Source organism: Eubalaena glacialis, chromosome 3, assembly GCF_028564815.1.
Source record: "Eubalaena glacialis isolate mEubGla1 chromosome 3, mEubGla1.1.hap2.+ XY, whole genome shotgun sequence".
Taxonomy (NCBI): domain Eukaryota; kingdom Metazoa; phylum Chordata; class Mammalia; order Artiodactyla; family Balaenidae; genus Eubalaena; species Eubalaena glacialis.
In genome coordinates this window covers 47,016,455-47,029,123 of record NC_083718.1, presented here as the reverse complement: position 1 = coordinate 47,029,123, position 12,669 = coordinate 47,016,455, and the positions used below count along the sequence as shown (strand labels likewise).

The window sequence follows — 12,669 nt, the reverse complement described above, 5'->3', positions numbered from 1 at the left end:
GTCCAAAGAGGATTTTCTTTACCTAGGTCCCCCTAGTTGTAGGGGAAGCTTTCAGAGACAGAATGGAGCAGAGTGAATTAAAAGCTTTGGAGTCTGACAGATCCGGCTTTAAATCCACAAGATACCACTTTTTAGATTTGAGACAGCGGAAAAATTATCTTCTTTGTGTTTCAGTTCCTTTATCTTTAAAATGGTAATAGAGAGTTCCCTGATGGCCTAGTGGTTAGGATTCCGGGCTTTCACTCCTGGGGCCTGGGTTCAATCCCTGGTTGGGGAACTAAGATCCTGCAAGCAAAAAAAAAAAAAAAAGGAAATAGACCAGTAATTATACATATAAAATGGTAATAATATATATCTCATAGAGTTGTGAAAATTAAATGATGCATAAAAACAGATTAATTCATGTGCAGTAAATAAAGGATAAATTATAATCTATACAATCATTCAATTATTTCATTATTCAATTTTTATATACAAATAGTATGACACTTTCTTTCATCTGATAGCAACCCAAATTTCTGACTTAAATATCTTACCTGAAAACCCTCTTTAAGAATTAGTGTAAAGCAATAATGAAAACAATGGGTTACATAACACATGAATCCCGGTTTAATAAGTGGCTGTTTCCAGAAAATTCCTAACATAAAATAGTCATCCATAAGTATGTGTTGGGCTACTGGCACATGAAGAAGGACATCTGGGGAGTTGTTTTCTCAGGATTAAAGAGGTTTTATGTTCAATTTTCCAACTTCTCTTATGAAATCTCTCTCTGAACAATAGCACAGGTTGTGTGTTATATGTTGAAATGAAACAGTATAATCTGTTACTATGAATTTTTTTACTCTGAACTACCTGACTTGTATTGGGTTTAATGTTAGTGTTGCAAGTAACCAAATCAACAGGCTTAAAATCCCCTCTGACTTCTTTTCCCCTTAAAGCCCTTCGTAGTCTTATTTTTCCCAACTCCCTAGTATACTCCTGCTACAATAAGAAGGCTGGTCTTTTCATCTCAAAATCACATACCCTTTCTTATTTGTGCCTATCTTGGCCTGACCTTAGGCCCAGTGTTTGGCACATAGTAACAATAAATGGTTTACTATTATTATTATCATCACTATTATTGTATTGCCTATAAACTCAACCCTTCATTCAAGGCCTAATCGAAATCCCTCCTCCTTCTCCTAATTTCTAATCTGGCTTCCTTACATCTACTCTTAATATTAATATTATATTATACTCCATTCACCCACTTTATAACCCACTTTAGTTTCCTATCTTAGCTTTCCTCCCTCTCCATAGAAGTTTTTAAGAACTTATATATTTTACTTTATTTACAATTTTAAAACTATGTTTGAGAGCATTCTGTTCATCTGAACATCCACAGGTTCAAAGCCATTTAAATTGCTGCATTGCACTGAACTGGTAGACTGTGTTTTCATTAATGAGGTCTTCAATTTGCATCTGATTTGATGGCCACTGAGTATTAGAGAAGAGCCCTGAATTTGGAAATTAGTGCTAGGTGTCCTGCTAGTCACTGTTCTACCTCCAATAAGACCTAACCTCTAGAGACTTCCCTTTCTCTATGAAAGAATTCTATAGCCTTTTTCATCTTTTTAGTTCTAAAATAATGATTCTGTGTGTGTGTATATATATATATTTATCACATTGGTGAGTGACACCCAAGAGTCAGGATCCAAGTGCTGGGAACACAATGCAGGTGTATTCTCATATCTGCTTTTAAATTCAAATGTTGCTATATCACACATCATGTAGTCTCTGAAAAACTCCTTTGTACACTCATGAGAGAATGAGAATGAAAAAAAGGAAGATAAGATCTTCCTGCTATTATGAAAATAGTTTTGACCTTGTGGACCCCCTAAAAACTATGCACACTTTGAGAACTGCTGGGTATAGGGAAACAACCAGCTCTCTTAGGCAATAATGGTTCAGGACCACAAGGAAAATGACAATATCTCCCTCTTCAAAGAAACACCCTTGCATTTCAGTCACGTTACAGACAGCCTATTTTACTGCAAAAACTCTTCATTGGCTTATTATGCTCCCATCTCCAGAACAGCCACCTTCCCTGCCCTCATCTCTCCCTGTGGAATAACTGTGCATCTTTAACATCAAGCTCAGGTTTCTTCTTTGTCTGTGAAACTTTCTCCACCACTCCAATCCCTCTGATTGAAATTGACCACATCTTCTAGACCTCACGTACTGCCAGCCTGTAGCACTTGACTTTGGTAAGGTGTACTACCAGGAGCCTGGGGTTTGACTCTTGACTCAACTCTGCTACTTATTGGTTGCATAACCCTGAAAAAGTTTTCAAGGTCTTGGTTTTAAGTGCATTGGTTTCCTCATCTGTAAAATGGAAACCTCATAGTGATTTTGTGAAGATTAAATAAGACAATTTCTGTAAAATACTAACAGTTCCTACCAGATAATAAGAGCTCAATGAATATCATCTATTCCTGTGTTTCTTGTTGTCTTAATTATTATTACATTTCTGCCTCACTTAAATTAACTATATTCCCCAGATCCACCCTGGGGATACTTGAAACATAGAGACCACTTAATCAGACTGATGAATGAATTAAAGAATGAAGAAATAAATTTTGTAGGTTTTTTTGTAGTTCATTAAGTTCTTTTTGATGGCTTAAATAATAGCATATTTTTGAAATGGGTCAGCATAAAGGAGTGCTAAGAATTCTGGACCAAGAAGGCAAGGTGCTTACTCAACTGCAGATTACCAGCTAATAGATCTTATACAAGTAATAACATCCTTTCAGAACTTCCCTCTGAAAAATGAGCAAATACTTTTTTGCTCATTTTACAGCAATTTCGAGAGGATCAAATAAAAAAAAACTACACCCAAAAGCAAGCCCCAAACTGCAAGTAGTCAAGCAAATATAAAGGATTGTTGTTGCTATTGTTGTTGTTATCAAACAGGGTTAGTTGGCTCTTTTAATAATGTCTGCTTTCTAATAGACATTGATTCTTGATTTTCTTAAATGAAACATTATTTTCTTCTTTTTTAACAGTTAGATATTGTCAAGGTATGAGTGAACTTACAATTCTTTGTTACCAAATGTGGGACATAGAAAAACTGAAATGAAAATGACATATTTTATGATTTTACTTTACAAATGATCTCTGTGTTTCACCATTCCAGGTGCCTGTGGTGGCCATACTGGGCTCAGGCGGGGGATTCCGAGCCATGGTAGGATTCTCCGGTGTGATGAAGGCACTGTATGAATCAGGCATTTTAGATTGCGCTACCTACATTGCTGGTCTTTCTGGATCTACATGGTTAGTATACATTTTAAATCTTAGTTTTATCATCCTAAATGCTTAACGTTTATCTACCTGAAACTTAGAAAAGAAATGAGGATTTAGAAAATTGACATTAACTTCAAATTACTAAAATATTCCAGCTTGATGCAGTAATTTGTTTCTTAAAAATATTTTTTAAGGCAAATTCATACCTAATGATGACTGTTGTCATAAGTTTTCTCCCTTTAAGCCCGTTTGTGACTTAAAATGTAGTTAAACATAAAACAAAAAAAAGATCAATTGAAATTATTCTATAGAAATATCTCAGAAGTGGAATAACATACTCCGCCCATAAGTAATTTAATCTTCCTATAACTTACTGATTTGTAATCTTGCAGCGATTATGTCTAAGTCTACATGATTCACTAGGTATTCATTTTCTTCTTTAAGGCAAACAGAATGAAATGCAAGATACCTTAGTATACAGAAGAAGGAAACAACTTTTGAATGAAGAAATGCAATAAATTTCACTGATTTATATCTAATTATGAAATTAATCCTTTAAATGTATCTAAGCTCAGCTAAATTTGGAGACAGAGTTAAAGCATCTGCATGTATAATATTTGTATACTGTAGATTTGCATTTTCAAGAATATATTTATAAAACATTTTCAAAGACAATATTATGTACTTTTTGGTTTGCTTACCTCACATAAGCACATTGAAAATCAAATATTTAGTCCTTGCTTAGATGTCTCAAATAAAAGTATCACCTTATCATAGAACTTCTGATATTGGCTTATAAGGCCTTTTAGTCACTCAGCCATGGTAAAACTTATCTTTTTTTTTTTTTTTTAATTATTAGCACCTTTAATTATTTATTTATTTATTTATTTATTTGGCTGTGTTGGGTCTTCGTTTCTGCGCGAGGGCTTCCTCTAGTTGCGGCAAGCGGGGGCCACTCTTCATCGCGGTGCGCGGGCCTCTCACTATCGCGGCCTCTCGTTGCGGAGCACAGGCTCCAGACGTGCAGGCTCAGTAGTTGTGGCTCACGGGCCTAGTTGCTCCGCGGCATGTGGGATCTTCCCAGACCAGGGCTCGAACCCATGTCCCCTGCATTAGCAGGCAGACTCTCAACCACTGCGCCACCAGGGAAGCCCAAACTTATCTTTTATAATATTATATATAAATATATAACATATGTATTATATAAGTATATATCATATAATTACAATATATATAATAATATATATTATATATGTCTATATTTTAAAATTTCTGTGTCTTCTCATCCTGTGAGATGGCTATGAGTTTCTTCATCTTTCAAGTAAAGAAAATATGATTCAGAAGGCAAGTGATTTGTCCAAGATCACTAGCAGAGCCAACATATAGACTTAGGATTTCGATCCCCTACTCTAGGTTCTTTCAACTAAACCAGAACCTTCTCTTGGACAGCTATATATTCTACATCAGTGGTCCCGAAGCTTTTTGGCACCAGGGACCGGTTTCATGGAAGACAATTTTTCCATTGGGGGGGAGATGGTCCAGGAGGTAATGCCAGCGATGGGGAGAGGCAGATGAAGCTTCACTCGCTCGCCTAATGCTCACCTCCTGCTGCGTGGCCCGGTTCCTAACGGTCAGCGGCCCAGGGGTTGGGGACCCCTGTTCTACATAGAGATTCACATTTAAAGAGTCTATAGTTTCTTAAATATTTTGAACCAGATTCTTTAGCTAAAAAACAAAAACTTAGAACCATGGTTGCCACCTTCTTTGTATGTACTCTCAAAATGATTTGTCTTTTTTGAAAGAAAGGTGTAGCCCATCATTATTCTTCCCCTTGAAGGAAAGAGCATGCACCTGCCTGTTTAATGAGTAATATGAATGTGATGGAAAAACTTGGACGCTTAGATTAATTCACCTGTTCAAGCATTTTATTATTACTCTTCAGGTAGTTTTCTTTATCTGTATTCACTGATTTTTAGATCCCTGTGGTCCATCACTGACTAATACATTGCAAGAAGCTTGCTTCCTTAAATTCATCTAACAAAGAAAGACCAGTCCTTGAGTGCTATTTTAGTGGTGTAATAGTGTATATTTGTGTTTAATTAGAGCTGCAGTCATTGCTTTGGTTATAGATTTGGGAAAACATCTAAGATCCCCTGTCAGGGTTCTGAAAACAAGTCCTACAAAATGTAATTAAGAGAATTTTAGATGTTACAGGCCAATCATTTAAGTACTATAGGCCACCTTAAATTCCTGCTCTATCCTTCAGTGTCTAATTTCCTCAAAGGTTAGCCTTTTCTGTTTTTTTTTTAAATGTATACATTTTAATGTTGCAGGAAGTTGACTTTAGAATTAGCCTATCTCTTTTTTTTTTTAACATCTTTATTGGAGTATAATTGCTTTACAATGGTGTTTTAGTTTCTGCTGTATAACAAAGTGAATCAGCTATACATATACATATATACCCATATCCCCTCTCTCTTGTGTCTCCCTCCCACCCTCCCTATCCCACCCCTTTAGGTGGTCACAAAACACTGAGCTGAAGCCTTTTCTCAGTTATTCTATTTCCTTAAAATCCATGTACTCCTAAAATCCTACAATCATTTTTCACCAAGAGGCCACATAATTTCCAAATATAATGGTGTCTTTTGAAGTTCTTATTCTCCTCAACTTTTGGGGGGAGTCAGGGAGGATGAAGTTGGGAGTTGAGATATTTCACACATTCAATTGTCCCTCTTTCAAAACCCTCCTACCATGCCTTCCCCCCGCCCATCCTCTCTGATTGCTCTCTCCTCATAGCTGTCTTTTCTACTTCCACTACTTTTCTCCTTAAAATGAGCTTTCCTCCAGGACCTCCCTTTTGTTCTATTATATCAACACATCCTCCCTTCCCTTGGTAATTTCACCAATTTCTACCACTTCAGTTATTACCATCAATAATTTAATTTGTAGTTCTTCAAAACATCCAAAAACTTACTGGAAGAAAGAAAGAAAGAGAGAAAGAGAGAAAGAAGAAAGAAAGAAAGAAAGAAAGAAAGAAAGAAAGAAAGAAAGAAAGAAAGAAAGAAAGAAAGAAAGAAAGAAAGAAAGAAAGAAAGAAAGAAAGAAAGAAAGAAAGAAAGAAAGAAAGAAAGAAGGAAGGAAGGAAGGAAGGAAGGAAGGAAGGAAGGAAGGAAGGAAGGAAAGAAAGAAAGAAAGAAAGAAAGAAAGAAAGAAAGAAAGAAAGAGAAAGAAAGAAGGGAGGGAGGGAGGGAGGGAGGAAAGAAAGAAAGAAAGAAAGAGAAAGAAAGAAAGAAAAAGAAAGAAAGAAAGAGAAAGAAAGAAGGGAGGGAGGGAGGGAGGAAAGAAAGAAAGAAAGAAAGAAAGAAAGGAAAAGAAAGAAAGAAAGAGAGAAAGAAAGAAAGAAAGAAAGAAAGAAAGAAAGAAAGAAAGAAAGAAAGAAAGAAAGAAAGAAAGAAGGCAGGAAGGAAGGAAAGAAAGAGAGGAAGGAAGGAAGGGAAGAAGGAAGGGAGAAAGAAAACCCTAATGGACAATGCAAAGTAGCCATCAGAGAAGAGAATCAAGGGAAGATGTATTTGCAGAGGTCAAGCATGGGAGTGCTTCACAAAGTAGTGGGTATTTTAATAGAGGAAAAATCTATGAGAAGCTTCGCTTAGAACTGGGTTTGGAGATTTCATGGTTTTAGCGAAAATTACTAGATAAAGTAAGTGAAGGGCACTTTTGATCATGAAATTACAAATAAGAAATGAATAGGAGATGAAAGAAAGAAAGGTGGGAATGTGAACCTTAGTAGGAGCCATCTGTTATTTCAAGACGGGGAATATAGGACCCAGGAAATGTTTTTGTTTTATTTTGTTTTCAGAATATAAAAAACTAGAGCATTTTTGTAGAAGTCTGAGGTGAAGGAAATAGTATAGAGGGATAGATGGAAGATAAAGAAATAGATGGATCTTGGATATAAAGAGATTCGGGCAGAGACAGGACAGGACAAGATAAAAAGCACAAGTGAAGCTATTAACCATGGAGAAAAGAGACACTTCCTGAGACAAAATAAGAGGTGGTCAGGATGATTCATATTAACAATTTTCTCTCAAACAGTATAGGTGAGAAGGTAGAAAGTTCAAAGGAAGGAATTCGGAAACACTTGGAAAAAGAAAGTACACTCTTGTGTTGTATAAGTTTTTATATTCTGCAGATACATGACCATTACCTGGCACAAATTAGGTAATACGGAAATATCTGGAGAAGGCTTGGACCTCCCGTAAAGTTTTCTGTGATCACAAAAGAGAATTTTATGTAAGACAAAGCTTTTCTTATAATTGCTACTATCTTTATGATAATTATTTCTGAAATTATTTTTGGATGATAGTTGTTATTCATTAAATGTAAGAATTAGCCAAGCAGGAGAACTGGCCTGAGTGAACTAGTGACAGTAATCCTGTGTTCTTTCGCTCAGTGAGCACAGCTGTCTTCCTCAGCACAGCTGTTCATTTGTGGTGTCACAGGGCTATTGGATTTCGACTGCTGTGTTTGTATGACATTACCGTCTAAAGAGAAATGAGAGCAGCTCTGTGTCTATAGGCAATGGGACCCAATTCATTAAGCTATAAAAAAGAATTCAAGAATGAAAACTTTCAGTTTAACATCTGAAGAATTCGTGGGACATTGGAAAATGAACCAATTTTAATAGGAGCTGGCCTGTAAGAAATGATAGGCTAAAAGATCAAGATTATGTTAGAGAAAATATGTTGTTTGAGGTGAAGACTGTGCTAACGAACCTCTCCCACTTGTCACGTGTTTAATGACTAAATGAAGCCTTGCATAAGTAACTACATTTTGGGGAAAAACTAATCTAGGAATTTCTTTAGGATTTCAGGATATTTGCTTCACAATGTTGAGGGTCTTGTTAAGACATTCCAAACCTTTATTGCATATGAGAATCACTTCTGGCACTTTTTTAAGCAGAGAAATTCTAAATGTTTACCCCTGAAGATTCTGATTAGGAAGGTCCTTTTTTGTAGGAGCCAGACACTGATATTTTAAAACTTTGACTCTGTGATTTGGAGGGAGGAAGTGAACTGAGAATTCCTTGTTCTCTGGCATAATTTAAAGGTTTTTTTTTTAACTTTGTACTTAGCCTAAAATACATTCATATGGAGAGAATGAGGTGTCCCATCATATAAATATATTGAAAAGTTAGAGGTGAATATTTTCAGATTTATAGAGAAATAAATTGAAGACCCTTTCATTCAATAATTATTTATAGACGCCCTGCTATGTCTAAGACACTTAGTTTTTGAAACTTGATTGGTATAATTGGGAGTCACTTATTGGTGAAGAGATGAAAATTAAGACTTAACTACAGAGTTGATGCTTGTGTGCTTTAGATGGTAATATGTCCACAGAAGCTCATGGTAGCTGAATTCTGCCTTGGTGCAATCAAAGAAACAAACAAACAAACAAAAAGCAAAAAAAGCAATTTAAGGAAAACTGACCATTGCCTGCTATTCCATCTTTAGCTGTCACCAAAGCCAAAATCCAAGTCTTAGATGTCACCATAATGATGTCATGAAATGTCTGTCCAGCTCACACTTGTTACTTCTAAGGAAAATGGGCTCATAAATGCTGAACAAGCAGAGAACCTTAGCCCCAATGCAAATGGTTGAGGTATTCTAGGTCTTTCTGTCTTTCCATAGGGCTTGTATACTCGAGCCAACTGCTTCATGGGAGGGAAAGAAAGAGAGAAAGGGGGAGAGAGAGACTCCCCAAGTGAATGAGTTTACTTCAACCTTTAGAGAGCAGAAATGGACTGCTACCGTTCTACATGGAGCAAAAAAGAGAGAATTGGACTGACATGCATATACACTTGACCTCTGAAACTGTGGCACAGATTCCTAGGTTTTGAGCAATCTCTGAACCTCAGAGGAAGGATTTTCTTAGTCTAGATCCAATGGCGAACATTGGGAGGAAGGGAAGAGAAAAGAGGAGCCTCCAGATCTTGCTGGAGGAAATCCATGAGGCTGAGGTACTTGTTAGAATCATACATTGATTCATTTTAAAGACCAACTAAATATAGATGGAGAAGAGAAGTCTTAAATAACGTGAATGAGATGTGAGTAATTACATCATTCTGCTGAACAGTTAGAAATGACAACTTCCAATAGCAGAATGATCGTATCATTTCCTCTTCACCTACCTTAAAAAAAAAATTCTGTGGCTAAATTGATTTCTGCTGACATTGTTTGTTTGATTCTTTTCCTTATTTTTATCCTGCTTCATTAAGGAAAAGATTTGATGTATCTTAATAATAAAGTAAAACTGGATTGCATACAATAAAGATAGAAGTGGAAAAAAGTATATGTTTGTGTGTGTGTAATATATATATGTATAAAACTAGAAACTAGATTAAAAGTTCATGCTATAACCTGTAGCTTTGGGAGGCATGAGACACAAACTTTGGTTTCAGGTTTCTAGAATTCAAGGCAAAATCCAAACTATGCACAGTTATATAATGCACATTTTTAATAAGTTGAGGGCAAGCCAATGATCCATGGATGTAGAAATTATTCTTGATACTAAGACCAGTAAAGAATTTCTTAATGTACTCATAAAGAATGAAACATATCCTGAATAGTTCCAGAACTGATCACTTAGAGATTCAAAAAGAAGTTTTATTTTCCCATTTTTATTGTATCCTTAAATGTAAACCAATATCATTACACCAATGTGTGCATTTATTGAAAAGCATGATGAGGTCCAGAATCAGATCTTTGTTCATCTAGATGAATCATGTGGTAGACCTTGGAATAACTATAGGAATGGATGGACTCTGCATCTTTCTAGCAATCTCAGCTGTATTTTTAATAGATATTTGGTGATTATACCAGGCTTGAGTTCAGAGTAAGTCTATCTGATTTATCATTATCTCATGTTGTGAGAAATGTTAAGAATCCAGTTTATATAATAAAAATCTTTTAAGAGTGTTTAATTTTTTTTGCAGAGCATGTGTTCCATTTTAGGTCTGTCATCACTCTTCATTTGTTAAGTTTTAATTATTCTCAGTTTGTCTCTAAAGAACTCTGAATCCAACAAGAAATTCTAATTTAATGTTTAGTGGGAGTAGTTTGGTGTCTAAGAACTAAAATCTTACTTTAAAGATTTTTAAAAAATAAAGGCTATCAGGGGAGAGAACAGATTTTAAATTCGAGTTCTATTATTAATTGGGTAACTGTGAGCATGTTATTTATTTATTTATTATTATTTATTTTTTCTGTGATAGTTTTTTTTGTTTTAACATCTTTATTGGAGTATAATTGCTTTACAATGGTGTGTTAGTTTCTGCTTTATAACAAAGTGAATCAGTTATACATATACATATGTTCCCATATCTCTTCCCTCTTGCATCTCCCTCCCTCTCACCCTCCCTATCCCACCCCTCTAGGTGGTCACAAAGTACCGAGCTGATCTCCCTGTGCTATGTGGCTGCTTCCCACTAGCTATCTATTTTATGTTTGGTAGTGTATATATGTCCATGCCACTCTATCACTTTGTCACAGCTTACCCTTCCCCCTCCCCATATCCTCAAGTCCATTCTCTAGTAAGTCTGTGTCTTTATTCCCGTCTTGCCCCTAGGTTCTTCATGACCTTTTTTTTTTTTTAGATTCCATATATATGTGTTAGCATACGGTATTTGTTTTTCTCTTTCTGACTTACTTCACTCTGTATGACAGACTCTAGGTCCATCCACCTCACTACAAATAACTCAATTTCGTTTCTTTTTATGGCTGAGTAATATTCCATTGTATATATGTGCCACATCTTCTTTATCCATTTATCTGTTGATGGACACTTAGGTTGCTTCCATGAACATGTTATTTAAATTCATCAGTCCTCTGCTTATCTTTAAAATAGAAGAATTGAAAGCTATCACAAGTCTTCAAGACAACAGCTTATGAGCAATTAGCCAGCACAGGCCTAGAACATTCCAAGACTCAATAACAGTTAGTTTTCTCCCCTCCATGAAGGGAAGATAAATCACTATGGTGGCATTTTGATATGAATGTCAGGGAGACAGGAGATTTAAATATGTGCTACATTCTCTTTGGTTGGGTGAAGTGGTAGAGTATTTCTTTCATTACTTTGTGCTCTCAGTTCAACAGTTCAATATACTGTGCTTGTCGTATACTAGGCATTTGCTAATCATTGAGACTAAAAAAGATAAATAAGCAAAGTTTTCCTTGCAGATGGTCACAACTAATTAGGGGAGACAGATAAGTAAACTAATAATTAATATTTAGTTTGAGAGCTACAATATTAGAGATATTGGTTCCCGGGAGGATCATAACTTAATGTTTACTGTCTAAATGTCAAATACCAAGGCATATGGTGATTTCCAGCATCACTAGAAGTGGCCAGATGGCTGTTGGCCAAGAATTTTAACAAGAAAGCATTTATCTTTCAGACCTACTCCTCTCCATGATTTCACCATTAGATTTGTATGCTCAGAAATTCTGAGACCTACAGTTGGCAAGGCTTGGGATTCTGTCTAGTTGGCCAATGGACAATTAAAAAAAACAACAACACACACACAATTGTCAGGAGAATTAGGCATTCACAATTGTTTGCACAGCACATTTTCTACCTATAGATAATCATAATGGAAAGTCAAATTATCAAATTGCTTGGCTAGTATTTTATCCAGCAAGTCAATTTATTTACATGGCTCTCAGTGTGTTGTGTCGTCAGTCTCTGATGGTCTGATAGGGATACCCATTCCTGGAGACTAGACAATGAAGAGTTGGCCCAATAGGGCATCCTCTCCTCTGGACTGTGCAGGAGAAGTCCAGTGTTTCCTCTGAGACCTCTCCTTTACTTCCATTGTAGACCAGCTATATTCTGATTGTTGCATCCTTTCCTTAAATGAGTTAATATCTGCAATCAGAAAATTAGTTAACCAACTATTTCTATTATTCTTTCATTTTCTGATGACAAAGATGACTGCTTTCTTTGGAGACTACTTACTGTGTGATGCCCTTTGTCGTTACTGATTGTCTTTTGTTTTCTTTACAGGTACATGTCAACTTTATATTCTCACCCTGATTTTCCAGAGAAAGGGCCAGAGGAGATTAACGAAGAGCTAATGAAAAGTGTTAGCCACAACCCTCTTTTACTTCTCACACCACAGAAAATTAAAAGATACGTTGAGTCTTTATGGAAGAAGAAAAGCTCTGGACAACCTGTCACCTTTACTGATGTCTTTGGGATGTTAATAGGAGAAACACTAATTCACAATGTAAGCCTTGGCTCAGTCTACAATCCTTTTAATACAAGAAGACCACGTATATCGTAATGTTTTAAATAAAACAAAATACGATACATTTTGTAAAAGTC

General features: G+C 35.9%; 1 protein-coding gene across 2 annotated transcripts in view; it reads left to right on the top strand.

The window, feature by feature from the left end:
- The window catches only part of PLA2G4A (phospholipase A2 group IVA), a 164,623-nt gene that overhangs the window by 106,367 nt on the left and 45,587 nt on the right, over window positions 1–12,669 (top strand). For both annotated transcript variants that reach the window (XM_061185609.1, XM_061185608.1), the window contains exons 8-9: window positions 3,176–3,312; window positions 12,349–12,571. In XM_061185609.1, the coding sequence (XP_061041592.1) occupies window positions 3,176–3,312; window positions 12,349–12,571 (360 nt within the window). The remainder of the gene's footprint in view (window positions 1–3,175; window positions 3,313–12,348; window positions 12,572–12,669) is intronic.